At 33.4% G+C, this 26,352-nt stretch overlaps 1 protein-coding gene and 1 long non-coding RNA gene across 5 annotated transcripts in view; one reads left to right on the top strand and one right to left on the bottom strand.

The window, feature by feature from the left end:
* Positions 1–18,315, top strand: part of LOC127853185 (uncharacterized) — a 36,185-nt gene extending 17,870 nt beyond the window's left edge. The window contains exon 3 of the long non-coding RNA XR_008036516.1: positions 17,783–18,315. This is a non-coding gene — a long non-coding RNA (uncharacterized LOC127853185). The remainder of the gene's footprint in view (positions 1–17,782) is intronic.
* LOC127853184 (uncharacterized) lies at positions 12,542–25,169 on the bottom strand. Of its 4 annotated transcripts, XM_052387448.1 has the most exons (8): positions 23,379–23,888; positions 18,770–18,803; positions 17,742–17,879; positions 16,618–16,702; positions 14,733–14,923; positions 13,705–13,875; positions 13,110–13,374; positions 12,542–12,955 (listed from the first exon to the last, which is right to left on the bottom strand). In XM_052387448.1, the coding sequence occupies exons 1-7, from the start codon at positions 23,555–23,557 to the stop codon at positions 13,342–13,344; spliced, it is 831 nt and encodes a 276-aa protein (XP_052243408.1). In that variant the 5' UTR covers positions 23,558–23,888; the 3' UTR covers positions 12,542–12,955; positions 13,110–13,341. The 4 variants fall into 4 exon arrangements, with proteins under 4 accessions (XP_052243408.1, XP_052243406.1, XP_052243407.1 ...); XM_052387446.1 differs by lacking the exons at positions 12,542–12,955; positions 13,110–13,374 and adding an exon at positions 24,620–25,169 and having other exon boundaries at positions 13,537–13,875; positions 23,379–23,505; XM_052387447.1 differs by lacking the exons at positions 12,542–12,955; positions 13,110–13,374 and adding an exon at positions 24,646–25,169 and having other exon boundaries at positions 13,537–13,875; positions 23,379–23,505.
* Between the last annotated feature and the right edge of the window lie 1,183 nt (positions 25,170–26,352).

Genomic DNA, 26,352 nt, shown 5'->3' with positions numbered 1-26,352 from the left:
CAGCGTACCACGTGAGACCACATAGGATCACGTGAGAAACGTATTAGGAAAAGCCTGATCAGGTTTCAGAAAGTTGCATCTGGAAGAATATTTAAGAAAACACTGCGGGGGACTCACCACAGTGTTTTCTCGGATATTACAGGTGAGCTGTTGATACTTATTTATTTTCAAACCTAAATTATTGTTTGCTGCAAATAAATATATTCATACTTAAATTATTGTTTACTACTTTAATTTGTTTCACCTACATTCAGTGTAGAGTATTTAGGAAAGTTGTTTGACTGCGCAATATCCAAATAAATATATATTGTGTATTAATGATAATTGCTATTTTATAAGTATCATATTAGTAAAACAAATAGTACTGTCTTCTCATAAATAAATAATTTCTTTATTTTATAATTTAACAAAATAATGTTAATGCCTGAAAACTGTTAGTGAAATTGAACAATATTCTGTGTGATTTATCAATATATATTAGAAATCAATATCGTTGCATATGTACGTATATATCATAAATGATATTTATGCATGCAAATGTTTATCTTGTTTAATAAATTAACACAGTGTTTTCTCGGATATTACAGAGAATAAAATGGGCTGTTTACACTGTCGACTTCCTTGATTATTTACATCTATTATGGATTATAGAATATTAGCGCTTAACGCTAAGTTACATAAAATGAAGAATGGTAACATTTAATGCTAATTGAAAATGAAACACTACAAATACAACATTCACTAAGACCGTAATGGACAGAATAATTAACTGTTAAGAACTAAATAATGTATCGTACGTGAATAAAGATCCCGTTACCGATTACACTAGACGGAAATAATGAAAACTTCAAGGATATTGAAATAGAAAGTAAAAGCACGTACGATATCTGGTGGAGAATAGGTTCTAAAGTTTAATTCCTTTACAATAACATTTTCCACAACAAAAATCGTCAGAAATGTTTCAAGATGTCTCACTACAATTTACGTTCTCGCCTATCAGCCACTCTACCGCCACAGTTGACGCCGCCAACATCCCCACCTGACGAGTCGACAGTTCCGGAGCAACCACTTCACCCATCAACTACCATATCAAAACAAGACACTCCAAAATCATCAAGTGAGTCAAAACCTTATTTACAAACTCCCGAAGATTTTGTTGCAAGTGAAAAACGTCGTAAAAAACAATTACGTTCAGATTTTCATAAACAATTAAATTCTATCAAAACAATCAGAAGAGTAACAATACATGACAGCCCATTTCAAAGTCACCCATTACAATCCGATGCATCAGACACCGAAGAAACCCAAGAAACAACACTCCAGCCATTAACGCAGGACCCGCCGAAGGAATCGCTGCTCGAGCCATTATCCAATTTCCGGTACGACCCAGTACCACCGCCATATGGTAATTTTCAGTGCCTTCCCGACGAACGACTACAGGATCCAATTTCCAGTGTTATTTCGCAGAGACCTAACTTTTTCTTAAATACCCCATCACCTAGTGTTAATAGTGCTAATTTTCCATCGCAAAGTGCTAATAGTGACAATATTAACTTACGTAGGCAGACGCCTTCCGCACCTGGCCACCCTCCAGCAGACGGGGAACGACCGGCGAGAAATTCCCATACCGCACAGACTTCAGACCCAAGAGGTACAATGTTTAAGCCAAACATAATTAAGTTAGCATGCTTTACAGGCAGAGACTATGATAGTTTACCAGCGTTTCTGGCAAAATTTCAGAAATTTTGTAGCATGAATAACATTGATAGGGGTGAGTACGCTAATGTTCTTCCATTTTACCTGTCCGACAATGCAGAGAATTTTTACAATAATCTAACCGAAGATATTAAATCTAATTATCAAGAACTCACCAAAGCACTTGCTAAACGATTTCAGACTAAAGAATTAGATTATCATCTAATTGCTATTAAACAAAGAGAAAATGAATCATGTGATGATTATATCTCGAGAGCATTAAAAATTTCTACTGATGTACAAGGCTTAGAAGAAAAAGTTCTCGTAAGCTTGCTTGTCAATGGATTAAGAGACAGTATTAAGAAAGATGTTATTTTAAGACAGCCAGAATCTCTGTCAGAACTGGCCAAATACTGTAAACTCTGTGACATGACCACGTCATTTTCAGTCAATGCTATTGACACAAAATTTCAAACGTTATTGGAAGAGATTAAAACCTTAAAAGCGGACATCAAAATTAAGGAAATTAATGCTTTACAGTCAACCCCAATACCAAATATACCGGTAGAAAATTCTTACGCTCAACAACATATGTTTCCAAATCAAATGCCATCTGTTCCTTACAGCCGTTATCAACAATTTCAACCACGACAAAACCAAAATTATAGGATGTCAGTACCGTTAGACTATCAAAGACCGCGAATAGTCGATAGATCCGTATCTAACCCACGTTTACAAGTACACAGACAAAATGCACAAAACCAAAATTGCCCCAAATGCGGATACGATTCTTGTAGGGGGGGTAGAAACTGTTTTGCATTCAATAAACGATGCAACAATTGCCAACAATTCAATCACTTCCAATCAATGTGTTTTCGAACTAAAAAATGATGGAAAAGACAGAGCAGTAGGTACCATTTTAACAACGCAAATTATTCAAAATTCCAAGTAAAACACGAGCAAATAAATAAAAAGGGTTTAATTAACAAAAGTACGCATACAACTCAAAATAAACAAAAACAAAGTATTAAATCTAAACGTAAAATATTAGCTTTAAAGGTAGTATCCACATTTTTTCATAATTCTTTACCAGGAACAATTGCAGATGTCCCAACAAACATTCTTTTGGATTCGGGCAGTAGTATGTCTGTAATCAGCAAATCATTCTTCGCCTCCACAAACATTTCGCGAAACGAATGCCTACCATCTAATCTCCATGTCAAGACCGCCATTTCTGATAATTCGTACAATGTAGAAGGGGTCATTAACCTCCCAATGCTAATTGGCAACACGCGCTTTGAGCACCCGTTTTACATAGTACAAGGCTTAACGAATAATGCAATACTAGGAGTAGACTTCTTTTCGCAATACGAGGCAAAATTAAATTTTGAGACTAATACTCTTGAAATAAATAAAGATAATATTACATGCAAAACCAATTTTATAACAAATGAAATTCACTGTATTCAAGCTAATAAAAAGATAAGACTTAAACCTCATTCATTTCAGAAAATACCTGTTCAATTAAAAGAATGTTTTTTGAATAAAGATTTACATATTATGGATGAAACAAATATCATGGAACTTGATTTATATATTACAGACAACAAAAATAAAACTATACAATTTCCAATTTACAATAACTCGGATACAGAAAAAATGATAAATAAATATGATATTTTAGCTTCAATACATATTTTAAATGAAAACGAAATATATGACATTAATAATTTAGATAAATGTAACGAAAGTGGAAACGTTAAGACGACAACCGAAAAAGAACAAATATTACATAATAAAATAGGAAAAGAATTTGCGAATAATCAGCAACTGTTCGATCTCTTAAAGCAATATCAAGATATTTTTAGTGATTCAGAAACAGATGTCGGCGCTGTTAAAAATTTTGAATGTTCCATCGAATTGATACCGAATGCTATACCTATACGTTCAAGACCATATCCGGTAAACCCCAAAACGAGACAAATCATTGAAGATGAATTACAGAAAATGCTAGATAAAAATATAATTTCACCATCAACTTCAATTTGGAGTAGTCCTATTGTATTAGTTAAAAAACATACACATTCAGATGATATTTCACCAGAAAACCAACAAGAAAATAAACAATTATATAGGTTATGCATTGATTACCGACTGTTAAATAAAATTTCGAAGAAAATGTATTATCAAATGCCTACAATTGTAGATGTTCAAAATATGATCGCAGAGAAAAAGCCAACTATCTTTACTAAAATAGACATAAAACAAGCATTTCTTAATCTGCCCATGGCCGAAAATTCTAAAAAGTATACTGCATTTAATTCACCAACAGGACGATGTTTTCAATTTAACGTACTTCCTTATGGGTTATGTAATAGTCCCTTTTATTGGTCATTGTATCTTTCAAAAATATTAGGAGAATTCAATTTCAAAAACCTTCTATTTTTTCTGGATGACTGTATACTTATGAGTGACAATATTGAAACCCACATCAAAGAACTTTCTCAATTTTTACATAAACTAAAAGAAGCTGGTTTAGTAATAAATCTTAAAAAGAGTCATTTCGCACAAAAACGAATAACATTTCTAGGCACAGTATTTGAAGGAAACACTATTCAAATGGACCCTGACAAATTGAAAATAATTAACGAATTCCAAATTCCTAATAATCAAAAAGGATTAAAGAGTTTTTTAGGCATGACAAATTTCTTAAAACGGTTTATAAAAGACTACTCACACATTGTCGCCCCGTTAAATAGATTACTTAAGAAAGATACCATATTCAAATGGACCGAGGAACATGACAAAAGTTTTAATTATTTAAAACGGGCATTAATGGCAAAACCAATTTTACGATTACCAGATTTTAATCAAGAATTCACTATTTATACAGATGCTAGTACCTCCGCAGTAGGATTCATTTTATGTCAGGAAGATTCTCCAAACCGTCATCATGTTATTTTATATGGGGGTCGTGCTTTAAAAGATAACGAAAAACGTTACAGTAGTTGTGAACTGGAATTATTAGCAATCATTTACGCTTTAAAAGAATGTAGAGTCTATATATCAAATATACATGTCAAAATTATAACAGACAATAAAGCTTTAACATTTTTGCATACAGCAAAACACTCAAATGACAGACTATATAGATGGGCTTTAGAACTAGAAAATTATGATCATGAAATCATTTATAAAACTGGCAAGACAAATCCGAGCGATTACCTTAGTAGAATTAACTATTCTAAATCAGACACCCACGTTAAATCCAAGGAAAACATACATACACTTTCCAACAATAACGCACCTTTAACACCTCCACAAACCTTGGCACCAATACAAGTAACGCAAAATAATCATTGCTCCCAGGTTAACATTCTCACAAGAAAAATGCGAAAACAAACAATCAACACAACACCCACCAATCATCAACCAATTATCTCTGCTGACAATCAACTTAGCACCATTCCACCTGACAACAGTGTTATCTCAGATAATGATCACATACCTGGTTCACAACTCCAGACAGTCAATGACCGCAAACAACACGCGCACTTAACAACTAATCAACTAGACATTATAAACTTACAAGCTACATCAAAAGACTTCGGCGACATTTATGCATTTTTAAAGAACGGTCATTTACCTGATGATAAAGACTCAGCAAAACGAATTCCATATATAAGCACCCAATACGAAATAGTTGACAATGTTCTGTTTCATTTTTACGAACCAAGATCTAAGAAACATCAAACTGAAAAAACTTTAATTAAACAATTAGCTTTACCTGAGTCATTAAGAAGTGAAATACTTTACAGTTTTCATGATTTAAACGGTCACTGTGGTGTTGATAGAATGTTTGCAACCCTCAAAACTTTTTATTACTTTCCAAAAATGTATCAAGCAGTTAAAGATTATGTTCAATCTTGTAAAAACTGTCAAATATTTAAAAGAGATCACAATTATAAACCATATCCATTACAAGAACCTTTTATTGCAAGCGCACCATTTGACATGTTACACATCGACATTGTTACGGTAGCAAAACAGAGCAAAGAATATAAATATGTTTTAAGCGTTATATGCGCATTTTCAAAATTCGCACTATTTATACCATTAAAAACGCAAAACACTATTGAAATCGCAGAACAACTTTATCATAAAGTATTTGCAATATTTGGACCGCCCAAACGTATCACATCTGACCGAGGACAAAACTTCTTAAGTGGTATAATGGATGTTCTTTATAAATTCTTTCAAATAAAGAGGCATCGAACTTCATCTTATCACCCAATGAGTAACGGAATGGTAGAACGGGTACACTCTACATTACTCTCAATACTACGTACATCGTTAAAAGACGAAAGCGATTGGCCTGATAAGCTTTCCAGTGTCCAATTAGCCTATAATTCAACAGTATGTCCGAAAACGACACAATACTCTCCGTACTACATTCTTTTCGGCCGACATATGAATAAACCCATCACTTCCGAATTATTTCCACCAATTAATACCAACCCTTCAATAAACACTTATGTTGAGGAATTGAAACAAAGATTTAAACTTATATGGAATATCACACAAGAAAACATAAATAATTCTCGTGACGTTATGCGTAAGTTTTACAATCGCAAAACTGCAATACGTCCATTTAAATTAGGAGATCTTGTTTTTATTAAACAAGAAAAAGTACCTTTAAATAAATCCAGAAAATTGTTTCGAAAATTTTCAGAGCAACCCTATTACATAACCAAAATATTACAAAATGGCACATATATTTTGAGAGAACGATATTCAAACAAAGAATTAAAAGTTCCGGTTAATATCAACAGATTAAGAAGATACCATGATGAAAAGGATTTACGTGATTTATCTCAAACATTCAAATTCCATGAAAAAGAAACTAATGATAACACAGAAAATCAAAACAATCCGCAAACCGTTACCGACAATACACAGCCAAATATAACGGCAACTGACAAACAAAATACAATAAATCAAAATGATACTCCACCAAAAAATTCAAACAAGAAATGGTACAAAGCTGACAAAATTTTAAAAACCAGAATTAAAGATAATCAAAGACAATATTTGATAAAATGGACAAACAAAAAGTATAAGAACAGTTGGGCAAATGACGAAGACACATCAGAAGCACTTATTAAACAATTTTATATAAACAAATCTCTAAAGAAAAATCACAAAAGAAAACGGTAAAATGATAAACAAATTAACTGTTATTTTTTTCTTTTAGGCAAGATGTTGGTCACACGATTCATTATACTTTTCCTGTCACTTGTGGGAGCACACAGCGAACAATTGCTGATGAACCATGGCGTTAAGTTCTCAGATCCAAAAACAATAAACTTCGTGAATAATGAATGGACGCATACTTTTCGATTTGATATGCCGGACTATCAATTCAATAGTGACATCGGTAGAAATTATTCATTGTGTAGAGACACTTATTTCTACGAAAAAGGATGTACCATTAGCGTCGAATTCAACACTCTAAGGATTTTAATGGAACATGATATACAATCTTTGTTACACAAATTTCGTAGCATGATTCCTACAATCTCAGATAAACGGAAGACACGTGAGTCACAACCCTTACTTCCCTTTATAGGACAATTAGGTTCAACTCTTTTTGGCATTGCAACAACGTCACAACTTAATCGATTACGCGATCATGCAAATAAATTGGCACAAAGAGTTAATCTCTTAACAAACACATTTACGCACGAATTCGGCGAAATGGCATCATTTGCAACTAATGTTCACGAGCATATGAAATTATTCGATGAATTCGTTGCGAATGCTTCAGCAGTCAGGCATAAAATTGTGGACGAAATGGAATCTATGTCAAATAAACATACAACTGCTGAAAAATTAATACTAGATGTAAATGATAAAATGATCAAAATAAGGTCACTGTTTGATAGGCTAGCCATAGGAATTGAATCACTGGGCAATCGTAAATTGTCGATTCATATAATAAACCCCGAACTAATGTCCCAAACGTTAACAGAAATAGCTTCGTCGTTAAAAATCAACTATCCGACTCATAAATTGGTCAGCACTGAATTGGCATTCTACTACAATCATGCTGAATTTATTTATGGACGCAACAATAACTCAATATACATAATGGTATTGTTTCCACTGACAAACAGTTTGGATAACGAAATTTATGAATTAAATTTCTTTCCAATTCCTCTTGACAATGATATAAAAAACAAAGATGCTAATGAATTCACATCAAAACCTAGGTATTTAATTTATAATGGGAAAAACCTATTATTCACTTTTCTTGATGAATCATTCTTGAGAGACTGTTTGACAGCAGGTTCAACAATTTTATGTAAACATAATATTATATTTGAAATCGATTTCAATACGAATTGTTTCGTAGAACTCTTGAAACACGGGGACAATGCAAAAACGAAAGATATATGTGAATATAAGATAGTAAGAAACGTCTTGAAACCAGAGCTGAGAATTTTAAATAGTTCTAAGGTACTTGCATACATGCAATCAAATTTAAAATTGGAATGTGTAAATCGTTCTAAAACAATAGATGATTGTAAGTACTGCATTATCGATGTACCATGTGCATGTAAACTAGTCTCAAAAAGTCAACGTATTGATGAGCAATTCACAAAATGTTTGACAAACGATACTACTGTCGACCAAATATATCCAATTAACTTACCGTTACTCCAACAATTTTTTAATAATACGGTTTTGGATAAATTGATGAAAAACATTTCGTACAATGATCCAATCAATGTATTATTACCGATATTTAAAACCTTCGATCAAAACACACAGGATATATTAACTCGGTCGCACAAATTAGAAATTGACATGCAAACCTTTGTGAAAAGAGAAAAAAAAAAACCAAATTGTGTACCATAGCCTAACAGAAGCAATGCTTAACGGTGAAATCTCAATTGAATCAGGTTTATCCACTTTTGATATAATTTTAATCATAGGTATATTACTCACAATCGGAAACACGCTCATGTTGATATTTCTTTCACGAAAAATTCGCATTCTATTAACTGCAATTACACTAATAAAACCAACAGCGGCACAACATCTTAAATACGACAATCCCACCACGCTATCACCACTTCAGGAATTTACCAACAGTCTTAATGAGTCTCTGAAATATGAACATTTTCTTGTCTTTCTGGCCATGATTCACGTTCTCTTGCTAATAACAATCCTTCGCAAATTGCAAATATTCAAACGACAACGTGGCACTCTTTTGATTTTACATGTATCAAATGGTTTAAATTGTATTGATATCAACATCGTCAGTTCGGTTTCTTGTCGATCAGAATGGATCATTGACTTACCTGTCACCCTGAACATAAACAGCATACGCTTTGGATTGTTTCCAAAACTGCTCATTAACACTACGGAAATTTCGTTTCGGAACGCTACAGGGGATATAATAATGGAAATACCATCTGCTCTGTCAATTGGCATTTATCAGTACATCAAACTCCGACAAATGCTCAACACAAACTATCACACTGAACTATTCTTGGTCCATAACGGAATTAAGGAACGTACATAAGCGAACTTCAACTGCAAAAAAAAAAAAAAAAAAAAAAAAAAAAAAAAAAAAAAAAAAAATGGAATAGCATTAGTGGAATAGCATTAGTTATCACTTTGTCATCATCATATTTGAATATGTTACAACTTTGATGTCAAATTTTGCATGGATTTCAACTCTGACGTCAATTATTCAATGTTATATTTCATTTTTTTTTCCATTTAACCATTATAAATACTTTGAAGATTATTGAAATGATTTAATTTAATCTTCATTATTAAATACTACATTTTACATGTTTTCTCATATTAGATGTCAATCGTTACATACTTTAATTTTATTCATTACATACATACTTCAAATTTTTTTTATACTTTCGCTGTTCTCATTTCAGGCGCACACGACAATACATCATTCATATAAATATAGTGTGTATTTCATAATTGTGTTCTTAAATTTGTATTTTCATTGATACTCTATTGTATATATAATATCATTTTATCGTTACATTTTTGGTTCCCTATTGTCAATTTTACATTTCATTAATTTCATAAAATGGATATTGTTATTAACATTTCATTTTTTATATTGTTCTCTAATTATTTCAAGTTATTATTTAAATACAATGGCAACTCTTCTAGTAATTTATACATTTCCCTCCCTTTAGATCACCATCAACTGCATCACATATAATACTTTTTAAATACTTTTCCCAAATTAAGAAAAATCCATAGACGCACTAAAAAGTTACTATTTACCCACATGTTAAATAATCCTAACATTTCATTTTCAAGCTTAATTTTTGCTATAGACTACTTCGACATAAATATACTCTATCTTCAAATGCTCGACCATCTACTTTATGAAATCCACCCCCTAAATTTTCAAATCTGCCAAACAATTATTTTTAGGTTCGGTTCAAAATCCCAAATATCCATAATAGCCCACAAAAGATTTCTTCAATCAAAATTTCTACCTCCCCCCTTATCCAATTTTTCCATTACAGACATCTTAAATGCAGATCTTAAACAAATCAATAAATTAATGACTCAACATTTTCGCCTTTACAAACAATCCCTTAAATGCCAATCGATCCCTATAGATTTTGACAACACATATTGTCGAGTTTGTCATACTTCGCTGAAAAATTGTCGTCCAAAATTCAAAAAACTTGATCCTCTTGTTCATTTATTCTTAAGTCGAACCCCTTGTTGCCATACACCCCATCATATCTTCTGCTCCTATGACACTATACAAAACGGATTCAAAATTTGTAAATTATGTCTTCATACTGTAAAATGTTTCAACTGGAAACTAATAAAACAGTATATGTTGGAACCCAAATGAACATACTAAACATAAAAATGTATAACTAAATGTGACTATTAAAGTCACCTATGCTAAACATTAACTTACAAACTTTTCAATTGTATAAATAATACTTGATAATTCTTTTGTTTTCCAACAAATACTAACATGTATATAGACTGCTTTGTCATTATTGTGCATTTCAATTACGTTGTACTTGATCTTTGTCTTATTGATGTTTCAAATAATGATCTAAGTATTAATTCTCTAATATAGTTTATTTGAAACCCTGTTTATATTTGTTGTTTTGTTATAGACACTTCAGGCGGAGTGTATATTTAAAGTTGTTGTATTTTCATTTACGATTAATGCCTAGTGTGTTTACGAATTCTTTTCCTATTATCTATATATTACATCTATTTCGATTGTTGTTAAATATGGTAGATTCATGTATGCATGCTTTAATATTTTACAGTTAAATGTTCTGGGATTGTTTAAACAGCAGTTAAATTTAAACAGCCCATATATTAGAATAGGAATTCTAATTAAAAAGAAGGAGGGGAAGATGTAATCCAATTAAAATCACAATCTTATGAAATATTTGTAATATTTAAATTTTCACTTTAACTTATTTAATAATTTTAATTAATCATAATTAATAAAGTTTTAATTAATTTCAATTAACAAAATTTTAAAATAATTATTGCATATTGTTTAAAATAACTAATGCATATTGTTTAAAATAACTATTGCATATTGTTTAGAATAACTATTGTACATTGTTAGAAATACTTAAGGAATTGCGCAGTTCATAAGCCCAGTTTTCACAAAACCACACCGGAATACTTTTTGTGCCAGGTGAGCTACAAACTCTATCATATTGATGTACTATAAGAAAACAGCTTACTAAGCTAACAAAGAATAGCACATTCCAATCTAAATTGTTTACCAAATCAAGAACGCAAACGTAAGCAATAGAAACTTCTGGAAAGTTCCATGACCAAGGGTTAACAACTTTGACCCGAACAAATATAAAAAAGTAGGTGAATCAGCGTACCACGTGAGACCACATAGGATCACGTGAGAAACGTATTAGGAAAAGCCTGATCAGGTTTCAGAAAGATGCATCTGGAAGAATATTTAAGAAAACACTGCGGGGGACTCACCACAGTGTTTTCTCGGATATTACAGGTGAGCTGTTGATACTTATTTATTTTCAAACCTAAATTATTGTTTGCTGCAAATAAATATATTCATACTTAAATTATTGTTTACTACTTTAATTTGTTTCACCTACATTCAGTGTAGAGTATTTAGGAAAGTTGTTTGACTGCGCAATATCCAAATAAATATATATTGTGTATTAATGATAATTGCTATTTTATAAGTATCATATTAGTAAAACAAATAGTACTGTCTTCTCATAAATAAATAATTTCTTTATTTTATAATTTAACAAAATAATGTTAATGCCTGAAAACTGTTAGTGAAATTGAACAATATTCTGTGTGATTTATCAATATATATTAGAAATCAATATCGTTGCATATGTACGTATATATCATAAATGATATTTATGCATGCAAATGTTTATCTTGTTTAATAAATTAACACAGTGTTTTCTCGGATATTACAGAGAATAAAATGGGCTGTTTACACTGTCGACTTCCTTGATTATTTACATCTATTATGGATTATAGAATATTAGCGCTTAACGCTAAGTTACATAAAATGAAGAATGGTAACATTTAATGCTAATTGAAAATGAAACACTACAAATACAACATTCACTAAGACCGTAATGGACAGAATAATTAACTGTTAAGAACTAAATAATGTATCGTACGTGAATAAAGATCCCGTTACCGATTACACTAGACGGAAATAATGAAAACTTCAAGGATATTGAAATAGAAAGTAAAAGCACGTACGATAGTTTCATGATCCTAGGCCAAAGCGTTCTTGAGTTATCATCAGGAAACCATCAGGTGGACCAACCAACTGACATGTGCAAAACAATATACCCCTCTTCTTCCAAGGGGGGCATAAATATAATATTATTTTTTAGTAATCTAAATTAAATAAAAATTGCTAGATTGTATTTTCCGAGAAATTATCGGAAAACATCGTTAAAGTTAAAGGGTATCTGCCAGCTTATGCCATTATAACACAAATGTTAAATGACAAAAGCTGTTGCCCGGTTCACGGCACGCGGAGCCTACCCTATTGTGAACCAAAATCTGTTTGTGTATTTCATCCTAGTAGTTACCTTGACATAGAACAGACACATTGGTTACTTTTATGAAACAATTCTTATAAAACTTGGTATACAAATTGCGACATTGTTGCCCATTTGTCCGTCAGTCCATGTCCGAATAGTAGCTAAAATTGAGAAAACTCAGTAAGATTTCATGAAACTTAATATTCACATAATTTTTAAATACACACAATAATACATTGACCATTTCAATTTTGTGATAAAACTTGGTTTTCAAATGAACTCAGAAGAGCAATGTGATATTTATTTTGTCTCTACCGTTTTCACATGAAGGGATTTACGGTTGACCCACTGTCCATCGGTCTGTCAGTCAAATAAACCTGGATCTGGTTACAATGTTTTCCTAAGATTTCACCAGGTTACCTACTTTTTGGAAACACTCAACCCAGGCTTACTCAACCAAGATGAGCATGTCGATCAGGTTTCATCAACATTGAGTCGAAAAAAGCCTGGTTTCTTCCATCACCTGATGATCCTCTAACACAGCAAGTCAATCCTCGAATGTCCGAAATATGTTCTGGTTCTTATAGTGGCAGACAAAAACAAGACCTATGATTTTAAGTAAATTTGTTATGTTCATATAAACATTAATTATTCCAACTATTTTTTTAGCTCATATATGTTGTTATACAATTGTATTAAACATGGCCATTTAAGTCTCTCATAAGATTCTAACTAAACAAATGAGTTTTAATTTCTTTTAAAACTCTTGATGCAAGCAAACGATGAACGGCAGTACTGGGGGAAAAAAACTGGCAGACAATATGTATTTGACCATCAAAACTAGAGAAGACTGAGATAAAGATATGCAGAAAATGAAGCAACACCAGTTCATACACAGTGCTAAACTCACATCATAGAGATGTTTAAGTTCATGGTTTTCAAGACTATTAAAGCTCAGGACTTTGGTACAGTCTCCCCATCTACAGCATTTCTCTTGAACCACATGAGAGATGATATGTGCATCTTGCTGTCCTATGGAGTGGAAGTCTTCCTTGCAGGATATCCATTTGCACGAATACTCCTATAACAAGCAACTTTGTAAACTGCAGATTGGAAGCCAAAGTCAATTAACTTACAGTGTCCACATTTTTAACTTTAGTTATAATCATTGACTAAGTTTTTCACAAATGTTATTTTTGATTGAAAATGTTAATGAAAAGGCAAAAAAAAAGAGATTTACTGTGAAATAAGTCAATGGAGATAAGCCTACTAATAGCTCTTGGTGTGTATTGTGGATTTCACCATGATTTGTTTAACTCTATTTTTGTTTTATTTATCTATATATTGATATTTTCTATGAGTTCTTTACGCAGATACACATCTAATCAGAGCCTCTGTTAATGTAATAAAAGTATGTTACTGTTCTGTTCTTCTGTTAATAACTAATCTAAAAAGAAAGAAAAAAAGTAAATTTGCACTATTGTATGAATATGGCATACACTTATTTTTCCATGTTGAAATCTTATTAAATTCATGATATGAAGCCCTAAAATGTTTGTAACAAACAGATGGATGGACTGACAGACTGACCGATGGAAAACGCCAACACTATATTTCTCTGGCTTTGGAAAGGATAATGATTCAACAGAAAGTAGAAATCATCAATAAAAACTTGATGCATCTAGGTTAACTTAGCAATTAGTGAGTTCAATATGTCCTTTAACTGAACAAAAAACAGATGTTTCAAAAACTTAACATGATTTGTCATTTGTTGCAAATATTAAGAAGCACTTACAGGTCCTGGGTTTCAATCACCAACATATGATAAAATAGTTCTCAGTAATAAAAGGCACAAAAATGCAAGAAAAAAATCACTTTAATGTTAAAATAAATATATATAGTTATTCAATAAACGATGTATATTTTGTCATAAAGTACCGGTCCTGGATTTTTCTCAACATCATTTAAGAGATTTAAGAGCATCAACATCCGCTGGGACAGGTTAACATGTTGTTGAATACACAGCTGCATCATGATGTAATGAAGACCACCTTGTCCACACATACGACCCAGAATCATCAGCCCAAACATCTTGATCCACATGGTGGGTGGGAAATGTTTGTATGTTCCTAAAGAACAAAACATGTTAATGATTTATCATTTCAAGTATAAAAGGCAAGCCTTAAAATTCTTAGAAAGCTTTAACATCTGAAGGTTAATATCACCCTGGCTGTGCAGATCTTGGTAATATACGCATTTAAAAAACATTCCTTAAAGCCACACACCTTGAAATGAAATATCTGGCATAGTAAATTTGGATATAAATAAGAAACATATTTTATCTTTGCCAATTAGAATATATCTGGTGGTTGCAAGGTAGAAATCCGTCTTTCTTGTGCTTTAAAACTTAAAAATAATTGTGCTTCTCGAATTGAACATGTACGTATACAAATCATACATTCAGTTTTAAAATAAAAAAAAATAAATTACTTGCTAACTAGGCTATAGATTTAATGACAATTTTGCACACTTTCAAATTGCATCTTTATGTACTGAGTAACATGTATTTCATTTCAAGGTGTGTGGCTTTAATGTAATAAACAAGAGTGCTAAACTGTCACAAGATACACCCGTTTGAAGGTTTTGGACACCATGCTAAACGCTGGAAATGCACTAAGTGACCTAGTTTTCGACCCGGCATGACCTATATCTGAACTTGACTTAGATATCATTAAGACACAACTTCTGCCCAAATTTGGTGAAGATCGGATGAAAACTCTTTCAATTAAAGAGCTTACACCATGCTAAATCCTTGAAATGCACCCTGTGAACTAGTTTTTGACCCAGCATGACCCATATTTGAACTTGAACTAGATATTGTCTAGATACAACTTCTGACCACATTTGTTGAAGATCAGATGAAAACTACTTCAATAAGAGAGTGGACACCGTGCTAAATGCTTGAAATGCACTAAGTAACCTCGTGACCTAGTTTTTGACCTGGCGTGACCCATATTTGAACTTGACCTAGATAACATTTTGACACAATTTCTGACCAAATTTGGTGAAGATCGGATGATAACTACTTCAATTTGAGAGCGGACACCATGCTTAATCCTTGAAATGTACTAAGTGAACCCCTGACCTTGTTTTTGACCCGGCATGACCCATAATTGAACTTGACTTAGATATTGTCTAGATAAAACTTCTGACCAAATTTTGTGAAGATTGGATGAAAACTACTTCAATTAGAGAGCAGACACCATGCGAAATGCATGAAATGCTCTAAGTGACCTCGCGACCTAGTTTTTGACCCGGCATAACCCATATTTGAACTTGATCTATATATCATTTACACACAACTTATGACCAAATTTGGTAAAGATCAGATGAAAACTACTCCAATTAGAGAGCCACCAATGCTAAATCCTTCAAATGCACTAAGTGACCCCGTGACCTAGTTTTTGACCTGGCATGACCCATATTCAAACTTGACCTAGATATTGTCTAGATACAACTTCTGACCAAGTTTGGTGAAGATCGGATGAAAACTATTTGAATTAGAGAGTGGACACTGTTATGGACGCCGCCGCCTGCCAAGGGTGAAACTATAATACGTCCCGTTTTTTCAAAACCAGCGTATAAAAATAAGTAATATCCCTCACAGGGTTCAGGTCACACAATTAACTTATAGACAATAGGCAATACTTAATTCATTCGCTTCAAACTGTTTCTCTTTACAGATAACAAATGTTCAATCAAATTTTCATTCAAGATCTTGTCACTTCATTTGGTTACAAATTTGAAATATACTAAAATTTGCCTTCATAATGGAAACTTCTATTTTCCAAGCATGCCTTCCACTTCCTTGAGCTGACTTCGTTGAGTTCATGATAAGCAGATGCAATCTGTAAGATTTACTTATAAATAACTCTAAAATAAGTGATTGTTACCCAAAAAATAAAAAAATATAAATTCTTTTGTCTAATTACACACTTTCACATACATAAATGTGACACACGCATAAAGGCCCATAACCATCCAATCAAAATATTCAGAAATAGAGGTGCTCATTATACTAACAGTAATGACTAAGTTTGTATACATGTATGTTTTTTCAACTATGTTTTGCAAAATATTCTAATGCAAACCAGGGTTTCCAATTTAATAAGCCAAATGTACATTGCATGTAACAGGGGTAAGACAATGCTAACAAGAAATGTGGTTGTCAGAAACACAATGCCCCCTAATGCGCCACTTTGATTATTTTTTTACCTTTGACCTTTAAGGATGACCTTGATCTTTCACCACTCAAAATGTGCAGCTCCATGAGATACACATGCATGCCAAATATCAAGTTGCTACGTTCAATATTGCAAAAGTTATGAAGAAGGTTAAAGTTTTGGTTAAAGTTTTTGAATTATTTTTTTTGACCTTTGACCTTGAAGGATGACCTTGACTTTGACCTTTCACCACTCAAAATGTGCAGCTCCATGAGATACACATGCATGCCAAAAATCAAGTTGCTATGTTCAATATTGCAAAAGTTATGATGAAGGTTAAAGTTTTGGTTAAAGTTTTGGGACACACACACACACACACACACACACACACATAGACACATACAATGACAGACAGGCCAAAAACAATATACCCCCGATCTTTCGATCCGGGGGCATAAAAATAATCCTGGTTGTGTTTTTCAAGCAATCTAGCTAAAACAAACAGGTTTAATAAAATAGAAAGATTAACTAAAATGAACATACCAGTTATATAGGGCTATAACTATCATATTGAGTATGTCAACACAAAATCGTGTCATTAGTTGCTAAAAGATACAGAAAGCATTATATGGGAAAGTGCATGTGTTGACCTCCTTTTTTTGTTACTTTATTTGTACATAAAATGCTTGTCAAGCATACACAAGTTAGTGATTTAAAGTCATACCATTGGTGAGCCTATCAGCTTAATTTTACTCTCTTTTCCAGTCTCTGGTTGCTTGATGTGGCGACTGCAGAAGTGGCTCAGCAAAGCGTCTTCGTTGGAGCAAACAACCCTGCATTCTGGACACCGATTGTGCGCCTCCTTTAAATATAAAACTTTGTGAAACATAAAAATATATTTAACATTTATTTTTCATCATTTTAACCAATAAATACCTACTAAACAAGAACTTTGACATTAACTTAGATAAGAAAACATATATATTATTTTCAATTAAATTGTTAAACAAGAGCTGTCTCCATAGGATGACGTATGCCCCCAATAAATGCTTTGATAGAAATTATGAGCATTTTTCGAACCCTAAACGCGGACCCTAAGGTCAAGGTCATGGGGTAAAAATTTGTGTGGGTATGGAAAGGCCTTGTCCATATACACATGCATATCAAATATGAATGTTACATCTGAAGCGACAAAAGAAGTTATGAGCATTTTTCGAAACCTAAACACAAAGTGTGACGGACAGACAGACATCAGACAAACAGACAGAAGGACAGTTCGATCACTATATGCCCTCCTTCGGCGGCATTAAAAAAGTTAATCCAGAAATGCAAAATAAGTCCCAAACTAGAGAGCGGACACCATACTTAATCCTTGAAATGCACGTAATGTAAGCAAGTTAGTTCAAATAACAATGTACACAATTTCAATACTTTCTTAAAGTTAGTTCAAATAACAATGAACACAATTTCAATATTTTCTTATCACTTAATCAATAATTATTATTTAAAAAAAACATCCTGACAGTCCCCTCACATTTATGTGACTGAACTATCAGTCAAAAAAACGTTTGTTAGCTAACAGGGAGATATCTGTTATGGGAGAAGGTTCAAAATAGTTTTGCCATTTCTTATATCACACTGCAAGTGTCAGTGCTACTGGCTCTGGGCATTTTCTATTTTTATCAAACCACTAAATTCAATGTATTTTATTCAGAAAACTTTGCAAAAGACAACCTCAGTGTCTGGACTGACCTGATGCACCAAATCGCACAAGTCAGCTACATCTCTGAAATTATTTCAATACAATCATTTTCATTAATAAAAAAAGATAACAAGAGCATTCAGAGGACAGCGCGCTCGACTATTCGAGTGCTTGACAGTATAACGTAAGCCATCATGGGGAAATTGTTCATATTCAATAATTTATTAGATGATCTTTCAAAAATAAAAAAAGGAAAAAAAATAAAAAATTGGGGAGGGGGTAGGGGGGTTGAGAGGGGGGTATAACGTGGGGTGTGGTCATTTATTAGACGATCTGACGATCTTTCAAAAATAAACAAGGGACAAAATTGTCACAAAACCAGGTTTTCATTGTGAAAAAAAAATCTGATAAAGGGAGAAAACTCAAACTGAACTTTTGAAATGACCAAAAAAAATTAACCCCCTTTGTAAGTTTTTTTTTTTAAATCTATTTTTAGTCGTGGCGACCTTGACATTGGAGATATTGACGTGATTCTTTCGTGGGACACACCGTCCCATGATGGTGAACAAATGTGCCAAATGATTTTAAAATCTCACAATGAATGACATAGTTATGGCCAGGACAAGCTCATTTATGGCCATTTTTGACCTTTGAACTCAAAGTGTGACCTTGACCTTGGAGATATCGACGTAATTATTTCGCGCGACACACCGTCCAATAATGGTGAACAAATGTGCCAAATGATTTTAAAATCTGACGATGAACGACATAGTTATGGCTCGGACAAGCTCATTTATGGCCATTTTTGACCTTTGAACTCAAAGTGTGACCTTGACCTTGGAGATATCGACGTAATTATTTCGCGCGACACACCGTCCAATGATGGTGAACAAATGTGCCAAATGATTTTAAAATCTGACAATGAACGACATAGTTATGGCCCGGACAAGCTTATTCCGCCAGCCCGCCAGCCAGCCCGCCAGCCAGCCAGCCCGCCCGCATTCGCCAATCTAATAACCAGTTTTTTCCTTCGGAAAACCTGGTTAAAAAAGGAAAACAAAAAATTTGGGGGGGGGGGGTGGGGGGGGGGGGGCAGGGATTCTGGGTTGGGGCGTGGGGTATTGCAGTGCTGCAGCTAGGATTTGAAAAAGGCAGGGGGATTTTTTGTCAAAAGGGCACTTTGGACGCGCAGTATTTTGTCAAAAGGGCACTTTCGAGCGCGCGGGTGTTTCTAGAATGCTTCCTCATGCATGTTAATTTATGTGTTATCAATAATTGAGGGAATAAATTATTCCCATTGTCATTAAACAATTCAAATTTAATTACTAAAATGAGGAATAAATTAATTACAATGTATTTTAATAAGAGATTTATTAATCATCATATGTAAAAAAATAAAATAAAAAAAAAATATTTTTTTTAAGGGCAGGGGGGGCCCTAGGAAGGTCAGGGCGGAGGTTCGGGAGGGCAGGGCGGGGCGCCCTTCGATTTAGGCCTAGCTGGAGCACTGGTATTGCACGGGTGGAATCCATTGTGGTATTCAGGTAAGTGTTGTTTTGTCAAAGTATTAATAAAATCTTATCATAAATAAAGAAGTTATGTGAATTTAAGCAAAATGTCCAATTCTCAAAGTAAAAAAGGGGCCATAATTCTATCAAAATGCTTGATTCAGTGGTCTAATCTTGTTTATAGGTTGGGGTCATGTTGGAAAACAAGTATGCAAAATATAATAGCAATATGTCAAAGAACATAGGAAATATTTGGGGTAGTACGCAAACTTTAACATAGATTTATCAATAATATGCATATTCTGAGTATAAAAGGGGCCTAAATTCTATAAAAATGCTTGATTAAGTGGTCTGCTCTTGTTTGTAGGTTAAAGGTCATGTTGGTAAACAAGTATGCAATATAACACAGCAATATGTTAAAGGACATAGGAAATATTTGGGGTAGTACGCACAATTTAACATAGATTTATCAATAATATGCATATTCTAAGTATAAAAGGGGCAATAATTCTGTCAAAATGCTTGATACAGTGGTCTGCTCTTGTTTATAGGTTGGGATCATGTTGGTAAACAAGTATGCAAAATATGAAAGCAATATGTCAATGGACATTGAAAATATTTGAAGTAGTACGCAAACTTTAACATTTGCACGCTCACGGAAACGCCAACGCCGGGGTGAGTAGGATAGCTCCACTATATATATTTCATATATAATAGTCCAGCTAAAATACAGTCAACAATTAAAGAGTTGTTGTCACTGGGAATGTGATCTTGCATATATACACTTCATGTTGACAACATATTATTTTCAATTAAATTGTTAAACAAGATCTGTCTCCATAGGATGACGTATGCCCCCAATAAATGCTTTGATAGAAATTATGAGCATTTTTCGAAATCTAAATGCATTTTTTGAACCCTAAACACGGACCCTAAGGTCAATGTCATGGGGTAAAAATTTGTGTGCATATGGAAAGGCCTTGTCCATGTACACATGCATATCAAATATGAATGTTACATCTGAAGCGACAAAAGAAGTTATGAGCATTTTTCGAAACCTAAACACAAAGTGTGACGGACGGACAGGCAGACATCAGATAAACAGACGGAAGGACAGTGCGATCACTATATGCCCTTCTTCGGCGGCATAAAAAACGTTAATTTAGAAATGCAAAATAAGTCCCAAACTAGAGAGCGGACACCATACTTAATCCTTGAAATGCACTAAGTGACCCTGTGACCTAGTTTTTGACCCGGCATGACCCATATTCGAACATGACGTAGATGTTGTCTTGATACAACTTCTGACCAAGTTTGGTAAAGATCAGATGAAAACTACTTCAATTAGAGAGCAGACACCATGCTTAAACCTTAAAATGCACTAAGTGACCCCATGGTCTAGTTTTTGACCCGGCATGGCCCATATTCGAGCTTGACCTAGATATTGCCTAGATACAACTTCTGACCAAGTTTGGTAAAGATCAGATGAAAACTATTTGAATTAGAGAGCGGACAAGAAAAGTGTGACAGACAGACAGACAGTGAGAAAACTATATACCCACTTTTCTTCGAAAGGGGGCATAAAAAATGTGGAGTAAAATATATACAAATGTGTTCTTTTTCTTTGCAGACTGACTTACCTATCAAAATAGTTACATAAACAAATATGTATAATTATATTGTTAATATTATGCGCATAAATAAAACATTTGCTATTTCATGTAAAATTAATTGTAGACAGCAAATAATGAAACAAGAAACCGTTTGAGACGGGTGATGCTCCACAAAGGTTTTTTTGTCACAATATTGCACTATATATTCAGATAAAAGGAAACGTCTTGAGGGGCATAACTTTGGACAAATTAATACAATGGATGGTTTAGTAACTTAAAAATTTCAAAGGGCCATAACTCTGTAAATAAATCATCTAACCAGAACCCACTAATAACATGCGCATCTCCTCAAGGTAGTTAAGCTTCCCATAAAGCTTCATTGTATTCCAGTCAGTAGTTGGGGAGAAATAGCCCGGACAAGAATTGCACTATATGTACAGTTTATAGAAAAATTCAAAGGGCCATAACTCTGTGAAAAATCATCCGACCATAACCGGCTTATAATATGCACATCTCCTGTTGGTAGCGAAGCTTCCCATAAAATTTCATTGAATTCATGTAATAAGTTGCTGAGAAATAGCTCGGACAAGAATTGCACTATATGTACAATGGAAAATTTCAAATGGCCATAACTCTGTGGAAAATCATCCGACAAGAACCAGCTGATAATATGCACATCTCCTGTTGGTAGTAAAGCTTCCCATAAAGTTTCATTGAATTCCCGTAATAAGTTGCTGAGAAATTGCTCGGACAAGAATTGCACTATATGTACAATGGAAAATTTCAAAGGGCCATAACTCTGTGAAAAATCATCCGACCAGAACCCGCTGATAATACGCACATCTCCTCTTGGTAGTGATGCTTCCCATAAAGTTTCATTGAATTCCAGTCATTAGTTGCTGAGAAATAGCCCGGACAAGAATTGCACTATATGTACAGTAAATGGAAAATTTCAAAGGGCCATAACTCTGTGAAAAATCATCGGACCAGAACCCGCTGATAATATGCACATCTCCTCTTGGTAGTAAATCTTCCCATAAAGTTTCATTGAATTCCGGTCATTAATTGCTGAGAAATAGCCCTGACAAGAATTGCACTATATGTACAGTTAATAGAAAATTTAAAAGGGCCATAACTCTGTGACAAATCATCCGACCAGAACCCGCTGATAATATGCACATTTCCTCTTAATAGTGAAGCTTCCCATTAAGTTTCATTGAATTCCGGCCTTTAGTTGCTGAGAATCCAAAAATTGTTCACGGACGGACAGACGGACTGACGAAGCGGCGACTATATGCTCCCCCCCAAATTTTTTTGGGGGAGCATAAAATGTCAAATTAACATGGATAATAGAAAATATTGTGAAATGCTTTATTTATAAATTAGAAACTAGATAACACTTCTAAAATGATTGCAAGTTTCCATGACTCATTGAGGAATAAACCATGTAAAATGTTAGTTTTGCAAATTTATATAGTTATGGGAAACAACTACATTTAATTTAAATATCAAAGCTTTTTTTTAAATTGTATATGTACCGGTAAAACACCGCTTCATTCGTAAGAATGTCATTTGAGCCTAGATGAAGATACAGCTGTTGAACATCCATCTTCCGCAAGTCTCTCAACAATGCATGGCGAAAACGATCACAAGAAAATTTGGCACCTTTGAAAACAGAGTTGGCGAATGTCTGTGTAAATAAATCACAAATATACATGAATGAATACACAAGGAAAATTCATGCTTTGCCTCAAGATTAAAATGAAAAGTTTGCAATTACAATTCCCTACAATCTGTAAAATATTCCACACGCTTAAATAAAATATATAACCATGCAAATTAGTTAGAAAACGCAATGATGCCAATCATTGCACATGATGACATCAGCATAATAAGTTTAACTTTATATTGATGACAAATACTGTAATCATACGAAGCTTAGGACTTGACATTTGAACTGTTTAAGTATAAAGAAATGAAATAATTACATCATTTATAGAAACTATGAGTATCACGTTTAAATGGTGGCATTTCGTGTTTTCTCAAAAATGTTTACAAAAACAGTAAACATTTAAACGACTGTTGTTATCAACATAATCCATTTTAGTTCATTACGTTACAATGTTGCAAAACTTATTAAAAGCTGTTAAAAAAAGACTGGTATACATTTGTATCATGTGTGCTAGATGGCCCTTATTCACAACACCATGTACGACCTAGACGTCTTGAATATTTGACATTCGTCGGCACAAAGTGCTCGGGAAAAATTTCCAGCTATTTGTTGCATGATCATTCCCCGAATTGTCTTGAACATTTGACGCGCGTCAGCACAACGTGCATGAGGACATTTTTTCCGACATTTATTCATCCGCATTCATTTTTAATTTAATAAACAGATACTCGTTTTTATGTACATCTTGTTAGGTAGAAAACAATAAAAAATTTACACAGGTGTAGTCTTATTGAAGAAATGTGGGATCAATATTTATTTGTCTTTGTTATAAAATACTACGGCATGTAAGTAGAAAATGTGTACCCAATGACTCAACAACGGCAAGAACAGTTGGTTTTAATATGACGTCATTGCCCAAATGGGTAATGATCTGAATATAACTTCTGGAAATAATCATTACTTTCAGTTTGGAAATGCGATGTCAATGACGCTTTTATAACTGACATATGGATACGTTTAAACGGTAACCTTTTGTTTATTTCATTAATCATTTTGTTTTAACGTTTAGAAAAATGTGTACATGTGATACCATTAATAGAAACAAACCTGAAACTGTAATTACTGTTCTATACCATTGTCATTACATATTCTAATCAGAGATTGGCAGGCATTTGACAGCTATATCGTCAGGAAGAATATCCTTAATCCGATGAGCATTGGAGTCCCCAGCAATACGGTTCACTTTTCTCCTGTCTTGGGCACCTGAAAAAATAAAAGGAAAATGCTTCCTGACACAACACTGCATCCTGTTCAAAAGAGCCTGCGTAATAAATCTACTAATTATAAAAAGACAAGTCTTAACAACCCAAATACTACCTTAACAATACTATTGCAACAAGACTAATAAGGACGACTAAACTTGTCTTATGTGTATCTAACTACACAAAAAGAATATAAACAAAACAGATCAATCACGCTTTAATAAAAATAAAGGTCACACAAGTTAAAAAGCACTAGTTTTCAATAATCAATAAGTGTCAAAATTGCAATACACTGGTCAGTGTTCAGTGCAAATATCACTATGAACATGATAAAAGTGTCAATTATTGCACTAGTGTGTAACACACTGAATGTGTCCAAATGCGCGAAGCACCTGTTTTTTAATAATTAGTATTAAAGTGTCACTCAAAATTGCAATCCACTGGTAAGTGTTCAATCAATAGGAGGTTTTGGGGATTCCGATAATGACGTCACGTTTGCGCATGCTCAAATTTTGGCCGTCAAAACTGCGGCCATTCTGCTATTGTTTGCATGTGATGAACCGCATCGTGATAAGGTTACAATCATATTCGCGACCCTTTTGAAGAACAACAAATACACAGAACTTGAAATTCTTTCAGATTAAATTGAATCCAATGAACGAACACAAATAAGGACGAAAACAAACAACAAATTGATTGAATTTATGTAATCAACATATAGAAACTCATTTGAACCTATTTGTCTGTAAAAACTTACCTTGTTACAGATTAAATAAATCCTCTATATAAATGTTAATGCTTTTATTTAATTGTTCACACCAGTTTTGACACTCTTTGTTTCAGCATTTCTAACCCAGTGTTTAATTGCCCCTTTGTTTATCACAAACCGATTATCTCGATATGATCGGATACTGTCCAGACAATTACTAAGAAAACAGTGTAATAAACCCAGGGGCCTATACTTGTATGACTCTGTATGGGGTCTCTGCATAAACCACATGTGTCTGGTCATTAAACACAATTTATGATACCTCCATGTCATCTCTTAGCATATTAAGTCAAAAACTTTACAGTTGCTTTAATAAAATATTTGAACATATTTAAAAAATAGACATTTGTCCGAAATGGATTAACAGCTAGGAACTATTAACTATATATATTAGCCAGTTTAAACATAACAATAAAGTGGTTAATAACTATACATTTAAAATATTTTACAAATTTATTGCTCCACAATTAACGTATTTAACGGGTACCTGCAAATGTAAACTCTGCTATAATGTGTAAAGATCGTGCGTTACTGCAGCAGTGTTCGAAACATCATCATGAAAACAAGCAATCGCGTTTGGTCATTATATACGGATATAAAATACTTGCGGAAAATAAATTAAATGTGTAGATTTATGGTATCATAAAATGCTAGATTTGTATCGCTCATTATCACTAGAGAAGGGTTTTCAATATACATGTACATGCAAAGACAGTTCAATTTGCAAAATATGCAGGTGTTTTTTAAATTGGAATGCTTAAATTATGAATATTTTCATTCAATGTAAACGAAACGAAAATTCATTCAAT

Source organism: Dreissena polymorpha, chromosome 12 (genome assembly GCF_020536995.1).
Source record: "Dreissena polymorpha isolate Duluth1 chromosome 12, UMN_Dpol_1.0, whole genome shotgun sequence".
In the NCBI taxonomy this organism is placed as follows: Eukaryota; Metazoa; Mollusca; class Bivalvia; order Myida; family Dreissenidae; genus Dreissena; species Dreissena polymorpha.
Note: the sequence above shows the minus strand (reverse complement) of the source record. Positions and strands in the feature narration are given on the sequence as shown.